Genomic DNA, 24,780 nt, shown 5'->3' on the forward strand with positions numbered 1-24,780 from the left:
TCATGTCCCTCTCTGAACCACTGAAAATAAAGCACAGTGTTGGGACGAACCCACAGTCCTTAGTAAGGTTTCAAAATTACGGGAACTTTCAATAAATTCCCTGGGTTTTCCATAAATCCTGGTTGGAGGTTTCCAGATTTCCTGCTTATTCGGTCCGGTTCCAGTTTTCCTCCAACCTGGATTTCGGGATAACCAGGGAATTTATTGAAAGTTCCTGGAATTTTGCAACCTTTACAGTAAAGTCAGTGGAGTTGCATGGATTCTCTGTAGTGTAGAGAAACAACCACTTCCAAGTCAGAGAAGGTTTAGCGATAGATAGCACATCAACATTGATTCCACCACCATTTCACCACCACCAGGCCAATAATCAGCAGCGAACAAGTCTCTATTGGAGGAAGAATGTAGAACTATCCAGAGGTGACTGATATGGTAAGGCCATCTTACGCAGAGAGACAGGCCCCTGAAATAACTTAACCATTCAACCACGATACCTGAGGGGGACCGTGGCGCGCACACACATGCACAAACCTACAAAAATAAATAAATACAAAAAGAAGTTGTCTTGCCACAGAATAGCATGGGGGTGTTAGTTTGTGAATCAAGTTTGTCCTCTTTGGTTCTTTTTTTGTTCTTTTTCCTGGGTGTTTTTTCTAGAAAGGTAATATACATTGGTGTCCAATGTGCAGTGTGTTGGGTGGTGAGGGTGAAGGTGGAGGGCTAGAGATCTTGGTAAGACAGGTAGGAGCGTATGCGCGGCGGGATGGGCAGCGTCTGCACCTGCTGGGTGGGCATGACCCGTCGTAGTGCCATGCGACACAAGTGCTGCAGGCTGGCAATGCTCTTTGGGCACGCCCAGAAATGCACGCTGCCGTCTCGAGACCTGAGCGAGAGAGAGAGGGGGGGCGAGAGAGTTATTTCCATGTCGATCTATCCCTCACAACAGCACTGAAAGGTAGGTACTAGGTAGCCATGGTCAACTGGTTGAAGCATTGTTGTAAGATAACCCGGAGCCTGGGTGTAACCATCAACATATAGGGGCCGCTGCGCTTCCTATAGCATACAAACAAAAAGCCGGAAAAGCCGTTTTTGGCAGTACATAAAGTCTTGATTGATCACCTGCCACTTGCCTAAAGACTAGGGTGTGTGCAATTCAAATGGGATACATCCCCCGAGTATCTGAATGGACTGAGGTATGGGTGTGTATGTGCGAGGTGTAGGTGTGTGTGTGGCGGGGAGGTGTAGGTAGGTGTGTAGCCTCACCCAGCTGCTAGGAAACTCCCGTCAGTAGAGAAGGCACAGCAGAGGCCGTTAGTGAGGGGAGCGATGGCCTGGGGAGACTTCTCATCAATGGTCCAGAAACGCACCATTCTGGGGAAAGAGGGAGGGACAGAATGAGTTAGTGGGTAAGTAGGAGAGAGAAGGAGAAAGACAGCAAGAGGAGCGCTGGTGAGACACAGATCACATGGGAACAAGCTGGCTGAAATAGAGCATAAAAAAACATGACAACCACGTGAACCCTGAACTGTAGGAGTCATTCATATTGTTCCACTTCAACAGTGGTTTTGTATTTTCAAAGTAAAAAAGGGTGAAGTCAATTCTAAATCAAAGAAGCCTACTTTAGCATTTATTTTCAATATTCAATAAAATCTAACTGTTCAATTTCAATCCTATCTGAAAATCTCATCTTGGAAGATTTTTTTTATTTTTATTTCACCTTTATTTAACCAGGTAAACCAGTTGAGAACAAGTTCTCATTTACAACTGCGACCTGGCCAAGATAAAGCAAAGCAGTGCGATAAAAACAACAACACAGAGTTACATATGGGGTAAAACAAAACAAAAATCAAAAAAAAATACAACAGAAATACAATTAATATACAGTGTGCAAATTTAGCAAGTTATGGAGGTAAGGCAATAAAATAGGCTATAGTGCAAAATAATTACAATGTAGTATTAACACTGGAATGATGTGCAAGAGATGATGTGCAAATAGAGATACTGGGGTACAGATGAGCAAAATAAATAACAATATAGGGATGAGGTAGTTGGGCGGGCTAATTTCAGATGGGCTGTGTACAGGTGCAGTGATCGGTAAGGTGCTCTGACAACTGATGCTTAAAGTTAGTGAGGGAGATAAGTGTCTCCAGCTTCAGAGATTTTTGCAATTTGTTCCAGTCATTGGCAGCAGAGAACTGGAAGGAATTGCGGCCAAAGGAGGTGTTGGCTTTGGGGATGACCAGTGAGATATACCCGCTGGAGCGCAGACTACGGGTGGGTGTTGCTATGGTGACCAATGAGCTAAGATAAGGCGGGGATTTGCCTAGCAGTGATTTATAGATGGCCTGGAGCCAGTGGGTTTGGCGACGAATATGTAGTGAGGACCAGCCAACAAGAGCGTACAGGTCACAGTGGTGGGTATTATATGGGGCTTTGGAGACAAAACGGATGGCACTGTGATAGACAACATCCAATTTGCTGAGTAGAGTGTTGGAGGCTATTTTGTAAATGACATCGCCGAAGTCAAGGATCGGTAGGATAGTCAGTTTTACGAGGGCATGTTTGGCAGCATGAGTGAAGGAGGCTTTGTTGCGAAATAGGAAACCGATTCTAGATTTAACTTTGGATTGGAGATTCTTAATGTGAGTCTGGAAGGAGAGTTTACAGTCTAACCAGACACCTAGATATTTGTAGTTGTCCACGTACTCTAGGTCAGACCCGTCTAGAGTAGTGATTCTAGTCGGGTGGGCGGGTGCAAGCAGCGTTCGGTTGAAGAGCATGCATTTTGTTTTACTAGTGTTTAAGAGCAGTTGGAGGCTACTGAAGGAGTGTTGTATGGAATTGAAGCTCGTTTGGAGGTTTGTTAACACAGTGTCCAATGAAGGGCCAGATGTATACAAAATGGTGTCGTCTGCGTAGAGGTGGATCTGAGAGTCACCAGCAGCAAGAGCGACGTCATTGATATACACAGAGAAAAGAGTTGGCCCAAGAATTGAACCCTGTGGCACCCCCATAGAGACTGCCATAGGTCCAGACAACAGGCCCTCCGATTTGACACATTGAACTCTATCTGAGAAGTAGTTGGTGAACCAGGCGAGGCAGTCATTTGAGAAACCAAGGCTATTTAGTCTGCCAATAAGAATGCGGTGGTTGACAGAGTCGAAAGCCTTGGCCAGGTCAATGAAAACGGCTGCACAGTACTGTCTATTATCGATCGCGGTTATAATATCATTTAGGACCTTGAGCGTGGCTGAAGTGCACCCATGACCAGCTCGGAAACCGGATTGCATAGCGGAGAAGGTACGGTGGGATTCGAAATGGTTGGTGATCTGTTTGTTGACTTGGCTTTCAAAAACTTTTGAAAGGCAGGGCAGGATGGATATGGGTCTGTAACAGTTTGGATCTAGAGTGTCACCCCCTTTGAAGAGGGGGATGACCGCGGCAGCTTTCCAATCTCTGGGGATCTCAGACGTTACGAAAGAGAGGTTGAACAGGCTAGTAATAGGGGTTGCGACAATTTCGGCGGCTAGTTTTAGAAAGAAAGGGTCCAGATTGTCTAGTCCAGATGATTTGTAGGGGTCCAGATTTTGCAGCTCTTTTAGAACATCAGCTGTCTGGATTTGTGTGAAGGAGAAGCGGGGGGGGCATGGGCAAGTTGCAGCGGAGGGTGCAGAGCTGGTGGCCGGGGTAGTGGTAGCCAGGTGGAAAGCATGGCCAGCCGTAGCAAAATGCTTGTTGAAATTCTCGATTATTGTAGATTTATCGGTGGTGATAGTGTTTCCTAGCCTCAGTGCAGTGGGCAGCTGGGAGGAAGTGCTCTTATTTTCCATGGACTTTACAGTGTCCCAAAACTTTTTGGAGTTAGTGCTACAGGATGCAAATTTCTGTTTGAAAAAGTTAGCCTTTGCTTTCCTAACTGCTTGTGTATATTGGTTCCTAACTTCCCTGAAAAGTTGCATATCACGGGGGCTATTTGATGCTAATGCAGTACGCCACAGGATGTTTTTGTGCTGGTCAAGGGCAGTCAAGTCTGAGGAGAACCAGGGGCTATATCTGTTCTTAGTTCTGTATTTTTTGAATGGGGCATGTCTATTTAAGATTGAGAGGAAATTACTTTTAAAGAACAACCAGGCATCCTCTACTGACGGAATGAGATCTATATCCATCCAGGATACCTGGGCCAGGTCAATTAGGAAGGCCTGCTCGCTGAAGTGTTTTTGGGAGCGTTTGACAGTGATGAGGGGTGGTCGTTTGACCGCGGACCCGTTACGGACGCAGGCAATAAGGCAGTGATCGCTGAGATCCTGGTTGAAGACAGCGGAGGTGTATTTAGAGGGTAAGTTAGTCAGGATGATATCTATGAGGGTACCCATGTTTACGGATTTAGGGTTGTACCTGGTAGGTTCGTTGATAATTTGCGTGAGGTTGAGGGCATCTAGCTTGGATTGTAGGATGGCTGGGGTATTAAGCATATCCCAATTTAGGTAGAGGATAGATGGGGGGCTGAGAAGAAAAAAAAAAAGTCTGCCATTTTGTGAGGCTCGTTCCTCCTCTCTGCCTTCTCAATGGCAAACACTTAGCAGCCTAACCAACGAAGGGAAGGGCGGGGCTAAGTAGAGAAGTCGTCAGCGGTTGATTAATGGCTGTCATGAGGGTCATGTGACCAATTCCCAATTCTCACTCAGACCCCATTAAGAGTCTCTCTCTCTCTCAAACACTAACACTTTTCATCAGCAGAGAGAGAGAGTACGCAGTTTACCGTGTACACTGTGAAGCGTGACAGCGCAAATGGATGTGGTGAAGCAGCTATGGCCAACATCAAATATTACAAATCTACACCAGCACATGCTCTACACCGGAGGTAGAAGAGAATGCCTTAGAGAAAGGAACAAGTGGACATTAGCTATAAGAATCTAAACTATTTTAAAAAAAAGCAGAGCTTTTCCTTATAGGACCCTTCTGATTCATCAGACACAGGTCTCAGGCTTTGTTCTTTACCTATCGTCAGTGATGCTGGCGATGTGACGCCCGTCGTGGCAGAATGCTACGGAGCGTACCCAGCGATCATTGGCCCCTCCTGCAAAGATGGGCGAGGGGGGAGGGAAGAGGTGCCTGAAGGAGAGAAAAACAGAGCTAAAAAAACTAACAAGGTCTTAACAACATCATTGTGTCATTGCTTTGCCTTAGTTCCTGGTGTGTGTGTCTGACTTACGCTAGCTCCATTAGCACAGTGCCCATGTGGGGGTCCCAGATGATGACGCGGGTGTCGTAGGAGGCGGTGGCGAGCAAGGCTCCATCGGGAGAGAACTCACAGGACACCACGTCGTTATGGTGACCCTCCAGCTTCCGGATCAGGGAATATTTATCCATATCCCAAAGGAACACCTAGAGAAGGAAGAGGTCCATGTTATAGCCCACGGAATAGCGCCATGCAGGGACAAGCATTTTAAACACTACTTAAAACACTTAACTTAAAAACTACTAGCATAAAAACAGACGGAATGTAAATTACAAGTAGTTAAATTAAGCAACAAAAATAAAGTAAGAAATAAACAGAAAAATAATTATATGCTCAGTGTCATTTTATGGCTTGTGTTGAACTACAGACCAAACAATGCACAAAATAAATCACATGCTACTCAAGCAGCAATGCTATGTTATGTTACAAAATGCATGTCACTGCACATCTGGTTTCTTAACATAGCTGCTAAAATTGTGCTCCATATAAATTGTCATTTCTATGACATAGGCTAGTAGCATTTAAACAACATATAAATACCTAATTACAATGTTTTCTTAATACTAATACTAAGTCTACAGAAAAATGAAAAAATAAAACAAGTAGTAACTTAAGGTAACATAATGTTACTCCACTGGTTTCCCCTTTCAGAGTTTAGTTCACTGTGATTACAATAGGCTCGCACCTCCGGCGGAAGCCTACGAAGAGACATACTGCAAGAGAAAAAAACATTTGATGGCCAAAAGGTTGACGCCTTTGGACACACATATTTGCAACATCTGCACACGGTTTTCAACAGTCAGCCATATGGGTTTGAACGATCCTTTGCTCCAGCGCAATGTAATGCATGCTCAAGAGAAACATGCCTTGTCGTTTGTTAAAACTTTAAATTCACCAGAACCGAGCAAATCTAATTAAATTTTAATTCTAGAGGCTTTAACAGTGATGTTGAATTTCGTTGTAACTTTCAGAACCAAAACAAGATTGTATAGGCCTATTCAAATCGTAACAAGGAGTTCTGCAAACATTGCACTTGAGCAAAGGTGCAACATGTCCGCTAAAGTAGATAAATGCCATTCCACAATCAAGTCAATGTCAATGGTTTCTGGGCACTACTTCAGTTCATAATGTTCTCCTACTCCCTCCTCTAGCGTTAGTGTGAAATGAAAGGAACCCAACGCATGAGGCTACTGCCTGCATTTTAGGCAAGCTGCACCGCTCTACAGTTTATAAGACAGGCAGCTGCCAGTGACTGTATGACGAAAATCTGCTCCAAAATGGCACACAGTTACAGTTGCCTCCTTTGTTTTGTGTGGTGTTTTTAGTGAGGCTCAGTTCTTTTTAAAAAGTTTCTGTTCAAGCAATTAAGAGTTCAGTTCGAATGGATTGGTAGTTTTGTTTGAATTTTGGGTGAGGATTGGTTTTCAGTGCTATGACGAGCATGCGTTTTGGTTTTCAGTCATACTGACTGTTCTTCCTCTCCCACTATGGTCACAGAAAATCATTGACCGTTTGTCCTCTCCATCTGTTTTAACAGAAAAGCATGCGAATGCTAATCAAAGTGGGACATTTCCGTGGGGGAGTCGAATGAGGAAAATACTGCCCTATGGCCAATTATGAGGCAACAGGGAATTCACTAAGTTACATTATGTTTTTTTCGACTCCAACATTGTCCATATTCATTTTGGTAGAGTGTTTGGGACAAAGGCAGACATTTATGGGGATGAAGGCAGTCTGCGAAGCCACATGAGAGTCCTTTCAATTCTCATTTACGCCAACAATGACCTGACCCCTGCACACTAACTCCATTACAAAAGGGGCTGAGCGGGGCAGCCACAGCACAGACGGGCGTGCAGACTGGCCCTTAAACGTGGGCCCCAGGAGAGAAGTCAGGAGGATGAGGGAGAACTAAGGCTATCAAACTACAGTAACTGATGCTAACAGCCTCATTATGGAGAGACAAATAAACATAATGTAATTCATACAAGTTAGACTGTGGGTGGGCAATACTGACATTGAACTGACAAAAAACTACAAACCTAACAAAATGTCAGTTAAGGTGTGCTATAATAGATAGGGTTTCTAATTAAGTACAGTTGGGAGTGGGGGTGAGATAGGGAGGGAGGGACAGTAAGGAGGTGAAGGAGAGGGGTAAGGGAGAGGGGTAAGGGACCGTGTGGGTGGGAAAGGGTTTACTTTACTGCCATTTAAAATCAAAGTTTTCTAACTGATATAAAAACTGCGACAGCGGAGGTAGACAAACATGGAGACAGCAGCACCTACGTAATGGAGACCTTGCGGTCAGGTAGGTGCAAGGCTGCCCTGCCCCCTGGGCAGGGGCACAGTGCGTCCCAGCCCGGCAGTAGTAGTGGCAGTGGTGCCACCAGCCAGTGGTCTGCACCGGCTGCTTTATGTCAGCGCGGCGCTCCCTCCCTTCAAAAACACTCACACACCTGCCACCTGTGACAGGGAAAGCAAGACACTTATGGACACACACAGCCTAACAACAATCTAGCTGCACCCTGCACAAGGAGGATGGAACTGGCTACAGTAACTAACTACTAGCATGTTTATGAGGTTGTTGCAAAGTGTGTATCTGTGACTGAAGTCATTGGGGTCTGATCCCTCACTGGCTGGGCAGCCATCTTGGGGACTACACCACTTAACCATCTAATTTTCTCCTTAATAAAGCAGATTGTATCAAAAGGGGAATCCAAAAATCTTTAGAACATTTCTTTGAATGATTTTGGTCTGCATTGAGGTTAAAAGGTCATTAAATAAAGCATAGCAATCTGTATCCCCCATTCTAAAACATCAAATGAACAGTTTAGATTGGGAGTTGGATTGTAGAGAGGATAAATACTGGAACTATTACAAACATGTGTGATCATTTGTTTAGTCTAAATGCATATTATAATACCAAAGCTGTTTCAACTTAAAGCCAAACCAAACCCAACTACAGGCAGGGTTGTTGAACAGGTCATGACACCAAGCATAACAGTCAAGATTCAGTTGAGGGGATTGGGGAAGGTGGGAGTGTTTCATTGGTAGGTCATTGAGCATAACTAGGCACAAGCAATAGCACACAGAGTAGCAGTTCATCTCAAAAGGGAGAGAAAGGGGAACAGGTGTACGTACCGATTTACCGGCTCCGACAGAGCAGAGGACTGAGGAGTCTGGTGAGAATGCGCTGCAATAGACCCAGTTCTGATGACCTCGCAACACTTTCACCATGTTACCTACAACACAGAAACACAGCATGTTATGACGTGTACATGTGATGGAAAAATTAAAACAAAATATTAGCTTTAAGAAATTATTGTGGTGAAGTAACAGTATAACAAAACTCTGCTGATTATGTTTCCAAAGTTTACTGGATTTTCTGCAGAATTTCAATAGGGATAATTTGCCTATTTTAATTAATGGGCTTAACTAGGGCTGTGGCGGTCATGACATTTTGTCAGCCGGTGATTGTCAAGCAAATAACTGCCGGTCTCACAGTAATTGACCATTAATTAACAAAAACATTTAGCATCTCCTGGCTTCCACGCATAGCCAACATGACACTGATGCAGATCTTTGGAACATCTACATTTTTTAAAAAGTCTAAAATCCATGCACTACAGCCTAGACCGTCACGATAAATCCATGATTTATATTAGACAGATCTAAAGAAACATGATGAGAAAATGTAGTCTATTACAGAAGAAAATAACAGCATACTCGTGAGTTGTCCTTATGTTAGGCCCTGATCTGGCTATGCCATACAGTGAGGGGAAAAAGTATTTGATCCCCTGCTGATTTTGTACGTTTGCCCACTGACAAAGACATGATCAGTCTATAATTTAATTTTAATGGTAGGTTTATTTGAACAGTGAGAGACAGAATAACAACAAAAAAATCCAGAAAAACGCATGTCAAAAATGTTATAAATTGATTTGCATTTTAATGAGGGAAATAAGTATTTGACCCCTCTGCAAAACATGACTTAGTACTTGGTGGCAAAACCCTTGTTGGCAATCACAGAGGTCAGACGTTTCTTGTAGTTGGCCACCAGGTTTGCACACATCTCAGGAGGGATTTTGTCCCACTCCTCTTTACAGATCTTCTCCAAGTCATTAAGGTTGAGGCTGACGTTTGGCAACTCGAACCTTCAGCTCCCTCCACAGATTTTCTATGGGATTAAGGTCTGGAGACTGGCTAGGCCACTCCAGGACCTTAATGTGCTTATTCTTGAGCCACTCCTTTGTTGCCTTGGCCGTGTGTTTTGGGTCATTGTCATGCTGGAATACCCATCCACGACCCATTTTCAATGCCCTGGCTGAGGGAAGGAGGTTCTCACCCAAGATCTGACGGTACATGGCCACGTCCATCGTCCCTTTGATGCGGTGAAGTTGTCCTGTCCCCTTAGCAGAAAATCACCCCCAAAGCATAATGTTGAGTTGAGTTGATGCGAAAGAGCTCGATTTTGGTCTCATCTGACCACAACACTTTCACCCAGTTCTCCTCTGAATCATTCAGATGTTCATTGGCAAACTTCAGACGGGCCTGTATATGTGCTTTCTTGAGCAGGGGGACCTTGCGGGCGCTGCAGGATTTCAGTCCTTCACGGCGTAGTGTGTTACCAATTGTGAATAACCAATTGTGTTCCATTTGCGAATAATCGCACCAACTGTTGTCACCTTCTCACCAAGCTGCTTGCCGATGGTCTTGTAGCCCATTCCAGCCTTGTGTAGGTCTACAAACCTTGGAGAGCTCTTTGGTCTTGGACATGGGGGAGAGTTTGGAATCTGATTGATTGATTGCTTCTGTGGACAGGTGTATTTTATACAGGTAACAAGCTGAGATTAGGAGCACTCCCTTTAAGAGTGTGCTCCTAATCTCAGCTCGTTACCTGTATAAAAGACACCTGGGAGCCAGAAATCTTTCTGATTGAGAGGGGGTCAAATAGTTATTTCCCTCATTAAAATGCAAATCAATTTATAACATTTTTGACATGTGTTTTTCCTGGATTTTTTTGTTGTTATTCAGTCTCTCACTGTTCAAATAAACCTACCATTAAAATTATAGACGGATCATTTCTTTGTCAGTGGGCAAACGTACAAAATCAAATACTTTTTTCCCTCACTGTATAGCTGTGGGCTACAGTAGTTAATTTAGCAGACAAGATTTGCTTAGAATTCTGTGTCATTATTGAACATGGCTGAATAAAATAGAAAGGATATTTTCTCCAAACGATTTGAGGGAGTGAGCATATGCAGCTATTCTGTGTTGAGCGGTTAACAAAGAAACAGGTACTCACTCCTATATGCTTAATTTAGAGTTATTTATGTAACTTTAGTTGATACAAATGCTGGGCTATATGTTTTGATTTTTTATACATTCTAAGGCTGCATGATGCGACTCTAATGATGATTTGAAAAAAGTTGCATGAAAGGCATGAGCTCTGCTTTGTTTTTTGGCAGGCTGTACAAACTTCATCAGTCTCTCATTCCCAATTTCACAAGCAATTTCCCAGCTGCATCAATTTCCCAGCTGCATCCCCTTTGTATGGCCGTAATGCCACCTAAGAAAATCCATTCCTTTCGCGGCCAGTGGCCGTTGTGCCCTTGGGCTGAATATAATAATTATAATTCCCTTCTCTTGGCTGCAAGCCGAAGCACCTCTCACTCACATAGTTCTCCATCACGTGATCGGGTCTTTGTCACAGGCTACAAGTGAAGACAGACACATCGGAGATGCAACTGCGGGAGTCCTTATCCAATTCCAAGGTGCATATGGAAGATATTGGAAGAACTGTCCACATTTACTTTTCGTCAGCCATCAAGCCTAAGGAACAACAAAAGCACTACCCTATGCCAATCTAATTTTTTTTAATACATTTTAGTCATTTTAGCAGACGCTTACAGTTAATGAACGCATACATATTTTTTTTGTTGTTTTTTTCATACTGGCCCCCCGTGGGAAACGAACCCACATCCCTGCCGGCCAAACCCTCCCCTACCTTGGACGACGCTGGACCAATTGTGCGCCGCCCATGGGAGATGAGAACGTTTATCTTAAAATGTTCATAAATTATTAGGCTATTTCTTCACATTATAAGCGCAGCAATGCGCACACGGCAGTAGGCTATACGCGTGAATGTTCCATTAGCAGGAAAACACCATTCTCAAAAGTGACCACAAATGCGATTATGCATGTAATGCTTTTATTATAAAGATGCATTTTTAAGTTGAAAATTATCTTCCCCAAACTTCAAACTCAACCGCTGCGTATAGTATGCCAGTTAGGCGCTACACCCGTTGTAAAGCGGATTAATGTGCTTCATTTTAAGACGTTATTTGGCCACTTTAGTTGTGATACAAACCTTATCAAAACATACAGGCCTATGGGCTAGGCTACATGAGGTGTGCAACTATGATTAGAAAAAGTAGCCAAAAAAGGCATGCGATGTTTCTTGCCTTAAGCTGGGCATCATTCACAAGTGAAAGGCTAATATTGTCACTCATCAGACTATTCTTGATTTCATCTTGTTTTTACATATACTAAATACTATATATATGTGTGATTTTTTATTTTTTATTTAGAATGGACCAATATCATGCTTCTGTCTCGAAACAGAGGCAGCGGAAAAAAATACATGTAATCTATGCACTTAAATAGCGAATGGAGGACGCGTTTCCCATGGCTCATTTTCATACCAGCCACGTAGGCTATACTCCGGTTGTAAAGTGAAGCAATGTGCTTATTAATATTAGAGAAGTTGAGGAATAATTATAGTAGGCCTAGCCTATAGAAAGCTGGTGGGATCCTCCTTTTTTAAATAGAGGCCATCACTCTGTTTTCTCACGCTATTGCATAGCCTATAGAAATGTTGTGCAACATGAATGTATGCTATCACTAACTGCAAGTCGCTCTGGATAAGAGCGTCTGCTAAATGACTAAAATGTAAATTAGATTTTCGAATCCATTTGCATTGATGTCAGAGTGATTAGAGGGACAATTAGGTCCCCTGTAGCTCAGTTGGTAGAGCATGGCGCTTGCAACGCCAGAGTTGTGGGTTCGTTTCCCACGGGGGGCCAGTATGAAAAATGTATGCAGTCACTAACTGTAAGTCGCTCTGGATAAGAACGTCTGCTAAATGACTAAAATGTAAAATGTAAACAAGAGAGTGCTGAGTACCAGGCAGTTAGCAAGTTTGGTAGGCTACTAATGACCATCAGCAGCATCAGAGCTTGGAGAAGCATAATTACCGTGACTAAATGGTCAAGTGGAATTTGACTGCCGCCATGACTCGTGCCCGCTGGTGTGGCGGTAATACGGTCACCGTTACAGCCCTAGGCTTAACTTGTAACATTTAGGTTTTTCCAATTAGGCTCTGGAGACTAGCCTTGTGGTGTTTCAAGTTACAAAGACTGTATAAAATCCTACTGCTTGTGTATGTTGATTGCGTCATTTGAAAACACTGAATCACAGATAAAAGAGGTGTTAGTGGTGATCTGACCTTTATCAATCACTGGATACAGGACTGTTTTGGTCAATAGAGGAGAAAGTAGGTCAGACCATGCCATGGCTATGCCCCCTCCTAGGCTTTTATTCAGGAGACCTCATTGGACCTGGGCCCAATTTTAACATTATTCTCTGCTCATGTGAGCTTAGAATGCATGCAGGGGGTTGGGGCCTTTCAAGGTGGAACCGCCAGCAGCAGTAGCAAATTCCACTGGAACAAAGGCAACTCATCACATGCTACCTACTTCTTCATCTTAATGTTTGTGGATGTGTATTATCTCAAAACACAAAAACGACATCTGCATGGATCATAATAATCTCGACCTCAACAGATCAATGTGGCTTGCTAGCACAGCTGTACAAATCTCAAACCAAAAAAATAATTGCATGTTAACGGTGAAAAACGGTCAAACTAAATCAAAAAGGTCCTCAGCGCTCAGTGTTCTTACCGTCATCTTTCAGGTCCCAGACCCTCAGAGTTTTGTCTCTGGATGACGATACCAGCATGAGGCTGCCGTCAGGGGCGAAAGTCAGGTCTCGCACTATATCTGTATGGTCCATGAGATTCAGCAACAGCTTTCCTGTAAAGGCAAACAACCCCAGAGTTAATAATAAAGCTAATGAGGTACACAGCACAGACAAGTTACTCTAGGTCAACTCCACCACCTCTGTTTACACAGTCTTGGGGAATTTGTCATGATTTCTGGATTAAAATGCCACAGAGCTGCATTTTTAAAAAATTTATTCCCTCTATGGGAAAGGGTGTAGAATAGTGTGGGTGCCACACCCATGTGAAAAGTAACGAGAGCGCTGTCAGTTTATACAGAAGCACAGAAAAAGAGTAGAGAGAGATTGAGTAGAGAAAAGAAACAGAAGAATTTAAGAGGGGAAAAGAAAGAGGGCTGTCACATGAATTCTCCATGTAACAACTAGTCCCACCACCTGAGCTTTCTTTTCTCTTTATCTGATGAGTTAGAGCCCTGGAAAGCTCTATTTCAAATATATAGTTATTCTCAAATAGTCTGCCAACAGTCAGCCAACTCCAAAATTGGGGTATAATAATCTATTATAATAGTTATCACAATAACACCCTAAGTGGTGTCCATTAGTTTACTGCAATTAGGGGAGGGGTGGTAGGGTTAGGGGAATATATATATATATATATATATACACACACACACACAAAACGTAAATTTTGAAACAGTTTATATATTTAAATCCTGGCTCAGGGATCGTTTGACATTCTGAAATCAATCCAGATCTTCAGTTCACTTTATCCCCTGACTGTCTATGGTCTCCAGGCTGTGTTTTCTGTCCTCCATAGGGGGATCTCCAGTTCACTTTATCCCCTGACTGTCTATGGTCTCCAGGCTGTTTTCTGTCCTCCATAGGGGGCCAGAGGGGAAAACTCTAACTATTCATTCCTGGGCTACTGGTCTGGTGTTGTGACATTCTTAATTTAAAAAAAATCTATATTTTATTTTTATGTTGAATGTCACGACTCACACCAGACCACAGTATTCCGGTTACAGAAGCTCATCAGTCAATGACAACATGGCTCTGGGACCGGCCCCTGACAACTATACCTCCACCCAATTGCAACACAGCACAGCTGGCGGGTAAGTGTAAATCATTGGCTGTCAAGGTGGTATTCCTGTACACACCCTCCCACCAATCAAGTCCAAACAAGACATACTCTGTGGAGATGACTATTTATCCACACAGAAGTTAGCCAAATACTTTGACTAGGGCATTCTATTTGTCCTTTGTACATACGTAGGCATTAACGTATACAGTGTTTCTGGTAGATACATTTCAAAGGCAGGTTTAAAGGGCCCTGTATGTAGGTGTGTGAGGGAAAGAGAGAGTGGGAGAGAGAACCAATGAGTCTAGGAGAGCGGGGAGCCTGGCAGGGTTGTGACGTCAGCACTGTGTTGGCAGCAGCGAGAGAGGGGCCGTGGGCAAACATCATCAATCAGGTGTGTCAGTAAAAAAAAAATCTGGGAGCAGGAGAGGAAGCAGACAACCAGCAGGGCTAAAACGAACATCAACACGTGACTGTCTCCAACACACAGACCATAAAACAGGATGCCAGCTAGAGGTGGGTGGGTAGATGAGATGGGCAGAATGGCATGGCGACCTTGTTTCACTTCTGGAACAGAACAATGAACATTCTCTTGGCTGTTCTATTAGAAAAAAACTCATTTTATAGCCCTGTGTGCATCAGGAAGGCTTATGTAACCCTACCGGGATAAATCTACTCTCTTTAATGACTGGCTGCTAAAAAGATCCCCTAAAAATCCTGCATCTGTGCAACGGTTGATGTCACTGGAATCAGGCGTATGATCCACAGCCAGTGTTCCCTCTATATTCATTTAAATCGTTGCCGCCACTTCAAAAAGTATGTAGAAAAGATAGTGGACCGATATATTTTTTTATAAGATCATCTTTGAGAACTAACAATCACCAAAATAAAACTACATATCATGGCATGGGGCCCCCATTGACTTTGTTATAAAGTTTGAGTCACTCAGCATAAGAAAACAACATAAACCATGGCAAAATGTGTAGAATTGCAGGAAAGTAGCTTTAAAACAGCAACAACAACAAAAAATCTGCAGCCAAGAGGAGGGCCTGTAAATACTAAGCCCAATTTTGATCCAGAAAAAAACCCTGGAGTGACAAGTTAAAGTATATTTGTAGCATTTAATGCATTCAGAGTTTTTTTTCTTTCTTTTTTCAATGAGGTAAATGCAGATGGGCAACCCCATGCTTCAGCCTATTTATTTAAAACCGCTATGCTGCTCAGCTGGGCTATAGGTTATAATGCTTTTGAAGGGGAAACTATATTTCAGATGGTGTCAACTTAATTACATTTTCATTCATTTTGGAGTACAATGTCCTTTTAAAAAGTCACCAGCAGTGACCTTCTCATAGCCGTCACCAGCAGGTAGCTGGTTGTGATGTTTATGTTTAATCAGGTTCTCACCAGTATAGACGTCCCAGATCTTAATGCGTCCGTTGTTGAGGCCCGTGGCAAGCAGCAGCTGGTCCTGACCGAACTTGAAACGGTGCCACTCGATGTTGACACAGCGACTCTGCTTCTCTGGCACAGACGAGCCGAAGGCCAGGCCCCACACGATGTCACCACAGTCGATGGTGTGCTCCCTGGGCTCGCCCACTGGCACCACTGTTCCCCCCTCGCTGTTCTGCCGCGACAAACGCTGAGGGACTGCTCCGTTGGAGCCTTCCCCACCGCTGGAGAGTGGGATAGAAAGACAGGAAGGAGAGGGGTAATGTGGAAAGACGGGGAGAGAGATGGAGAGGTCAGAAAGAAAAGAAGGAACAGAAAGGGAGGACAGGGAAAGGAGAGGGAGAAAGGTGAGTTACATGTAGGCCGACAGTGCGATGATCACATTACTTGTTAATGTAACGCACCTGAATTAAATTGATCCAGGTGCCAAACAGCTAAAACAATTACGCACATACAGGAGGAGAGCACTGAGTGATATATGCAGTCTAAAGTGGTGAGAGGGTTGGCTAACATGTTCCATGAGTTTCATCATATTGTTAAGAACAATATTATGATGATTATTCCCTATTGGAATTTGGCCTCCAGGTACCCTCTCTAAGGACAGAGGTCACCATAAAGTAGGTCTTAGTAACTGATATCTGGGCCCTTGAGCCATAAAATCAGCCAAATGTATAGTCTATTGAACCTCTAGGTCTCAGCCTTGATTTAATGTTTTGACCCAGGGCAGGGAAGGATGAGACAACGAACAGATAAGGAGGACTATTTAGGTCTGCACTCCCCGCTGGAGGGAGAGAGATCTGCTGCGAACTTCTTAGAGCAGTCTTTCTCAAACCCTGGTCTGTGGAGGAATGCTTGCCGGTCTGCGGCATTTTTTAATCAAATAAATACTTGTCGTAGGCCTACTTGCGCAATGCGCTGAACTATGATGGGATACGGTGCATTCGCAAAGTATTCAGACCGCTTATTCTAAAATGGATTAAATCGTCCCCCCCCCCCCCCCCCCCTCATCAATCCACACACAATGACAAAGCAAAAACTGGTTTTTAGAAATGTTTAGAAATGTATTAAAAATAAAAAACTGAAATATCACATTTACATAAGTATTTAGACCCTTTACTCAGTACATTGTTGAAGCACCTTTGGCAGCGATTACAGCCTTGAGTCTTCTTGGGTATGACGCTACAAGTTTGGCACACCTGTATTTGGGGAGTTTCTCCCAATCTTCTCTGCAGATCCTATCAAGCTCTGTCAGGTTGGATGGGGAGCGTCGCTGCACAGCTATTTTCAGGTCTCTCCAGAGATGTTCGATCGGGTTCAAGTCCGGGCTCTGGCTGGGCCACTCAAGGACATTCAGAGACTTGTCCTGAAGACACTCCAGCATTGTCTTGGCTGTGTACTTAGGGTCGTTGTCCTGTTGGAAGGTGAACCTTCGCCCCAGTCTGAGTTCCTGTGCACTCTGGAGCAGGTTTTCATCAAGGATCTCTCTGTACTTTGCTCCGGTCATCTTTCCCTTGATCCTGACTAGTCTCCCAGTCCCTGCCGCTGAAAAACATCCCCACAGCATGATGCTGCCACCACCATGCTCCGCCGTAAGGATGCTGCCAGGTTTCCTCCAGACGTGACGCTTGGCATTCAGGACAAAGAGTTCAATCTTGGTTGGTCTGAGAGTCCTTTGGGTGCCTTTTGGCAAACTCCAAGCGGGCTGTCATGTGCCTTTTACTGAGGAGTGGCTTCCTTCTGGCCACTCTACCATAAAGGCCTAATTGGTGGAGTGCTGCAGAGATGGTTGTCCTTCTGGAAGCTTCTCCCATCTCCACAGAGGAACTCTGGAGCTCTGTCAGAGTGACCATTGGGTTCTTGGTCACCTCCCGACCAAGGTCCTTCTCCCCCGATTGCTCAGTTTGGCCGGGCAGCCAGCTCTAGGAAGAGTCTTGGTGGTTCCAAACTTCTTCCATTTAAGAATGATGGAGGCCACGGTGTTCTTCAATGCTGCAGAAATGTATGGTACCCTTCCCCAGATCTGTGCCTCGACACAATCCTGTCTCGGAGCGCTACGGACAACTCCTTCGACCTCATGGCTTGGTTTTTAATCTGACATGCACTGTCAACTGTGGGACCTTATACAGACAAGTGTGTGACTTTCCAAATCATGTCCAATCAATAGGACTTACCACAGGTGTACTCCAATCAAGTTGTAGAAACATCTCAAGGGTGATCAATGGAAACAGGATGCACCTAAGCTCAATTTTGATCCTCATAGCAAAGGGTCTGAAGACTTATGTAAATAAGTACTTTTTTTTGGTATTATACATTTGCATTATGGGTATTGTGTGTAGATTGATGAGGGGAAAAAACGATTTAATCCATTTTAGAATAAGGCTGTAACGTAACAAAATGTGGAGAGAAAAAAATCAAGGGCTCTGAATACTTTCTGAATGCACTGTATATCAATAGAATGAAAGATTCTTTATAAACAAATAACATTCAGTTGTTACATTGTTTTTATTGACTGCACAGGTAATGTGACTGTGTATAATGACTAAATTATATTTTTATTGTTTTGTCATTTACAGACAGACAGACCCTGAAGACAGCCCATTAACAAAGCACAGTGAGAGAGTGACACTGCCCATGAGTACAACACAGACAGATAGACAAACCATGAAGGAAGCCAAGTAAATACATAATTCATTAAATTGAGTACAAAAAATTATAAAGAAAAAGTACATTTCAAAATGCCTTCTTCCTCTGGGGACAAACAAGTTTGAGAAAGGCTGTCTTCCCATATGCATATCTCTGTCTATTAAACCTTTAAATATAGAAGTTGTTCGCGTTATATTTTGCTTCTAGCATATCTCCACACCTTGACCGGTTTTCAATTTCTAACAATATCTCTCCATTAGACAGGACTTGCCTAAACCATTATTGCCTAGTTAACCACAAAAACATCCAATAGGCAAGACAAAACCGTGTACAACATCATGTCTACAAGTTGAAAAGGTTCTGGGGGCGTTATTGTGTGGAAAAAGAGCCAGCTCTGCAGAAAGGCAACTGATAATACACGCCACGTGTCCTTGGCAGCTTGCGCCACAGCACACTGCGCTCTGTTTCCTCCTCACAGGGAGGGATTGCACAAGCAATGAACTACAACTACTAGAATATTCTAGAAAGAGACCAAGAACTCAACTAGAACTGTAAACAACAACAATTTGGACTGTGTCAGAATCTAGAATGAATTTAGAGTTCTGTGGTGTTATAGAATGTTGTGGATATTAGAACACCCGATTGGATGCACCTATGCTTTAGTCTGGCTGACACCTAACTCAAAGTCCTCCTGACTTCAGAGTCTGGAAAAGCTCTTGACGTTGTCAGCACAATGCGTTGATAATGAAGGGGGATGTGCTTTTTTAATTATTAGTTCTCTGTGTCTTTCTCACGCAAAAACCCACATGGACAGCCACATACAGCCCCTGAGCGACGCCCCCTTCCAATACAACTGTTGGATTTTCAAACACAAACAATGTGAGGTCTCAACCCCCCACAACAACAAAAAAAATGTCAGAACCAATCAAAACTCAGCAATAATTAAGCACAACTCTGCGCAAATCCTGCATTCACAACAGCCTCCTGTCCACACCAGTGTGAGCGCTCCCTCTCTGACCATGTGAGCCGTATCAGCCAGGCTACCTAGGCCTATTGTTCGACTTAAAAACGAAATAGGCTGTAGCCATGAAATAATGTCAAAGTGCATTTATAGCCCTCAACCTTGTTTTAGTATTGATTTGATGTGTCATTGTTTACAGAAGGGTTTACAGTCTGACATGTAGAAGTTGACTTCATGGCAGTGAACTTTACATTATTTTACAACATAAGGATATAGTAATAAAACCCTAAGCTGCTATGTTTTGCTTTCTCTTGCCAAAGACAAGACCGCTTTTGTAAAAGTTTGACTGCAGTTTACAGCAGTTTTTCTAACGTGCCAAAATGATACGCTAAAATGATAACGCAAGGCCCTTGAGCATATTTCCACTCCTGAATAACAAGAAGCAGGGTTTTCTTTCCTTTAACTTTGTTTACACAAAACACCTCATTAATGAATGTCCACTCTATTGAGGGGCATGAACACGATTATTTGGCCTACAATGGGAGTTTTCCCCAACCCTGTTTCACCCTGCAGTGGCCTTTATAAGTGAGCAGTAAGGTGAGATGTACCAGTGCGACCTGTGGAGTGGAGGAGCGCTGAACGGGCCTTAAAACACCAGACAATGTAACAGGCAGGGCAGCCGCCAAATGAATACCCAGTGGGCACCAGCAACACACCAGCACACGCTACAGTCACTGTCTCTCTTGCTCCCCTGCCCTCTATTGCTGTCTCAGCCAAATAGGACTCCACACCAGTCAGTGCATTCATTGCACAAATAAGTTAGGCTATTCAGAAACTCCATTGTTGAATTTCAAAACTCAAAAGGAATTGTTGCCTCTATAGGCCTCCCTCAAAATGTAAACATACCTTTGAAGTAGGGCCTAACCTTTTACTTTCTGATCACAATTGTACAAGCGGAGTACTGACTAAGAATGTGGTTAGACCTAGTACAGGTACTTACAAATTCTTCAGGCATTTTGACCAGGGAACAAGCCTCACGATGCGATGCCCTTGAGACCAAGCGAAGTAGGAACCATCAGGTGCAAAGGCTACAGTCCAGGTCTCTCGCCCGGACTTCTGGTCGAAGGGAGCAACAGGCACTAAGAGTTCACCGATGAACTTAGCCTTACCTGGAAACAGAAACAAGAGAACAGTCAGGGATTGATAGCACAAATAACACAATGACATGGTGCTTGTGAGCAACATCTCAATGACAGTGTAGAAAAGATGCTTCGGGCCCAACTGACCTTAGCCTGGTGGAACCAGCCTTATCACTGCGTTCCTCATTCTATTTCACCAGCCTGGTGTCTGCATTCATTGACACAGATCAGGCTGGTTCCACCAGGTTAAACTGACCTCTGGTGTAGCTGTATATAAAGGTTCAATGTCAGAACTGATGCTTAAAATTATTTTTACTGAGAGATTCTTAGAGTCAAGACTGTTTTGTTATTTGACATACATTTCCGTCATTTAGCAGACGCTCTTATCCAGAGCTACTTACAAATTGGTGCAATCACCTTATGATAGCTAGTGGGATAACCACTTTACTTTTTTATTTTTTATTATTATTATTATTATTATTATTTTTTTTATATATATTTTGTGGGGGTGGGGTAGGGGGGGTAGAAGGATTACAAATGTTCAGCCCAAATAACGTATTTTAACTGGGTACCATAAACATATGGTTGGCCAAGTAAATGAGACATCATATATCACTTTGATTTATTACGCAACTGAGGTGATGCAACAAAACACCCGTTTTATAAAACAGCTAGCGTACGTGAGATATCAGTGCGCTCCCCCGACTAGTGAGGAATGAGTCATACTGCAGAAACCACCACAGAAGGACATGGAAAACAAAGTGTGCCGACTGCTCGCGCTGTGTGTGTGCAGAGTTTCTACCATACTGTCTTTGGTGTGGGGCCACTGACTGAGTATAAACGGTGGGGGCAGGGTGAATATGGGCAGACGGTTAGTGTGTTTCTAGTCTGGTTAATAGGATATAGGTTATGGAAGAAACGACTTGACCTACAATCGAAAATAAATAAAGTAAGACTACTTATGGCGTCATCGACAGATAAAAGGTGTAAAATAGTAGCTAGCTAGGCAATACATCTTAACTAGCTAGCTAAATATTCACACGTTTGCAACCCCTCCCCAAACAACACAACAGAGCAAGATAGTGAAAAGGATCTCAACTTACCTATTTCATTTTCTTTTACAGAATCTGGGAAGCTTGCCATCTAAATAGAAACCGGATCCGTAGAGAAAAGCCTATTGGTTTAATAGCAATGGTTTTGGGGGAAAATAAAAAGTAGCTAACTAGCTATATAATTAGCTAGCCAGCGAGAAAACGGGATTATATTCCGACGTCTGGAATGTTGTGCTGTGCACGTAGCCTGCTGCTAATTTTAATATCGCGTGAGCCCAAAAAAAGCAAATATTTTTACAATTATCCTTTTTACAATCCGTGTGCAGACTAGGTTTTGTTCAGCTGGATGGCTAAAACCTGCGTTTATTGAAATCCACGAAATTACTGTGTTACAGCACACCGCTGAATACAGACGACAACGTTCAAATACAATGGCTGAAGAGTAGACTGGATGGCATCTTTTCATTCAATAGGGGAGGTCTCTCTGAGTGCGAGAGCTTTCCGACATACGTAATCACAGTTACCATGGTGATAAAATGGCACCTCCCCTTCATTTGTAAGCGTTTTCATGTTTCCCTCTCATTTATCACCATTGATATACAGTATTTATCTCTTACTGTGCACAGTTCCATTGCAACGGCAAATGGTATATATCACAAATATGTTATATTTCAAACCAGAACTCCTTTTCTGTTGAAGCGAAAAGCTGTGTGTGGGGGGAAACAAACTCAAATGTGCATATTTTACATTGGGGGGATGGTACACATCATGACATGACACACGTTTGTGTCAATGGTCACATGTGACCTTTACCGTTCATAAAACAAGAATGTCACTATACCAAAGATTGTTTATACTGCACCTATATTCCTTTCGGACTGTAACAAGAAAGGTGTGCAACCGGTGCACTATAGTATCTATTCCCAAAATGTTTTGTCTTAGCTAGAAACATTTCACTTCAAATCTAGCTCATGAAAGTCCTAGGTCTTTCTCTCTCTTCAAACAGATAGGCCTCACCAGGAGCATGATGTTGAGCCATAACAGTACATTTCACGAGTCAGTTGTGACAATCTTGTCTAAGGGATTGATACAAACAACTTTAATGAGCAGAATCGGTTAATAAATCTTTACAAATGTAACACAATCACATCAGACAGGGTACAACACAATTTGATTATTTCAATAGCTATAAGAAACTTTCTTAAAGTGTAAGAAAAATCTGATCCAGTAATCAATTTTGAGTAAAACAATCACTTAAAAGAACCTTAAACATATTTTGTGGGGAGAAAATGGCTTCTGACCTTGTCCTTCCAAAATATGACACAAACAAACACATTTTGAATCATACACATTCTGAAGTTCTTTAAATGTATTTCAGTTTTGATAATGAGCAACGCTTTTCGTATGTTTGACCTACATTGACTGGTAGGATTGGCTACAGTCCTGTCCAGAAACAGATCTACAAAAATGGTTTATATGGGCTATAGGGGTTGTTTCTGGACAGGCCACACAGATCTCAATGAGTTCCATACAAAAGAGGCTGAAAACCATCAGGCCTGTGGTGGTAGTTCTTCAAAGTAAATATGGCATACATTCTTATGATAGGGTTATGAGCCATAGAAGATTGCAGGCTCATGAATGCATTGTAAACAAGCATGTTGTCTGCTAGTACTGGCCTAATTTCTATTCATGCACATTCATCATGAAGCATATCACCCTGTCTGGCACACATACAGTACAATAGAATAATCTGTACTAAGAAACATCTCAACAACAAAAATCATTGACCAAGCATTTGTGGTGCTGTGTGTCTATTGGTCAGAAAAAGGTTAAAAGGTTAAACAGTGAGAAATTACTTTGAGTATGCTCTTTACCGTACAACAACTAGGCCTATATGCACATTTTTGGTCTATCGCACAGGTCCAGCATTTGAAATGTCTGGCCACCAAAATGATATTTGAAGCTTCTGATGGAATAAACTACCATCCTAGATTCTTAATTGTGCTTTTACCAAGTCGGACAAATTGGAAATGGAAGAACAGTAGAAAGAAGATGGTAACTTCCCTGAGAGGATTACGTATCTACAAGTTTCTATGAGCAGCCATCAAACATCAAGCCATTTTTAAATCACATCACAAAACCATGCAGACGAGTGTAGCCCTGGACAGTGCAATAACAAAACTGCACTCATGTACAGATGTCAATCAAAAGCCTGGAACTGAAGATACAAAACATAACATTTTCACTTCTCTTTTCTGAAAAGAACAAATCTAAGCAATAGACCAATGGAGTGCAAGCACTTGGTGACTAACTGATATCATGTAATGTTGGAATAGACAGACATAGACCTGCTGACTGGTCCGTGGGTGAAACGTCACAGGCTTTTGTAAACAAACATAACCTGCGTCTTGTCATTGATGCTCCCTCGGTTGCTGCAGATATGAGTTAGAATGTCTTCTATGGAAATAAATGAAAGCACTCCAATATCATGGGGTGACATTTGAAACAGTCTGGTACAGTAAGAGCTATATATATTTTTTTTATAAAAGCCCATTTTAAATACCTATATAGATATGTGTGAATAGCATGACAGTAACAATGAAGGTAAATTGATAGTCTGATGGCAGTTTGAGTAAGCTTGATAATGGTGCCCCCTATCTGTTGTTTAATAACAGTACAAATGATTGGGTAACATTATGGCAGTGTGGCAAATCTTTTTCATTATGGAATGGGCAATAAACTCCTTTTATTGGCAAATATTTTTAGAGAGTTTGTGAAGACCTGTATGAGAAGTGCTGAGAGCAAAACTAACAAACAAGAAAATTACAACACACAGAAATTGTCTAAGGAACAAAATTCCAAACCCAATCCATAACATCAACAGACTTCAAAAGGAACACTGAAAGGGTCGGTTTCAGCCTCCCTTCACACAATCAATACTTTAACTTTCTCCGTATGTACAACAAACAGACCTATCACCAATGTCAACATCCCTGACAGAGAAGGGGTTAAAACATGTATAATTCCTGAATCAAGGAAAATTTGTAAATGGGTGATTTGATTTGAACCATCTTAAATTTCAATAGTAAAAACGTAAGTTTCAATACTTTTCAATCGTGGATACATCATAATTTGAGAGGTAGCAAATCAACTATTTACATGTAAATCCATTTTAGAAGTTAGAGTGGATGAATTGGTGTGTTCCA

The 24,780-nt window shown here is 42.6% G+C and overlaps 1 protein-coding gene across 1 annotated transcript; it reads right to left on the reverse strand.

Annotated features, from left to right (window-relative positions):
* Positions 1–623: 623 nt before the first annotated feature.
* On the reverse strand, positions 624–22,018 carry LOC311101343 (WD repeat and SOCS box-containing protein 1). Its single transcript, XM_084142482.1, has 9 exons — positions 21,626–22,018; positions 20,384–20,552; positions 15,735–16,003; positions 13,195–13,326; positions 8,375–8,475; positions 5,210–5,382; positions 4,996–5,109; positions 1,261–1,368; positions 624–880 (listed from the first exon to the last, which is right to left on the reverse strand). Exons 1-9 carry the CDS (start codon positions 21,663–21,665, stop codon positions 718–720), a joined length of 1,269 nt encoding a protein of 422 aa, XP_083998608.1. The 5' UTR covers positions 21,666–22,018; the 3' UTR covers positions 624–717.
* Between the last annotated feature and the right edge of the window lie 2,762 nt (positions 22,019–24,780).

This window comes from Coregonus lavaretus (genome assembly GCF_964263955.1).
Source record: "Coregonus lavaretus genome assembly, chromosome: 26".
Taxonomy (NCBI): Eukaryota; Metazoa; Chordata; class Actinopteri; order Salmoniformes; family Salmonidae; genus Coregonus; species Coregonus lavaretus.

What these genes read in the sequence shown, in the direction of transcription:
- LOC311101343 (XM_084142482.1), bottom strand. Translation starts at nt 21,665, where the DNA reads ATGGCAAGCTTCCCAGATTCTGTAAAAGAAAATGAAATAG. An exon ending in ACTGTGCTAATGGAGCTAGC is followed by an intron (nt 5,110 to 5,209) that starts GTAAGTCAGACA and finishes TCTCTCCTTCAG; the next exon opens with GCACCTCTTCCCTCCCCCCT. An exon ending in GCCAGCATCACTGACGATAG is followed by an intron (nt 1,369 to 4,995) that starts GTAAAGAACAAA and finishes CTCTTTCCCCAG; the next exon opens with AATGGTGCGTTTCTGGACCA.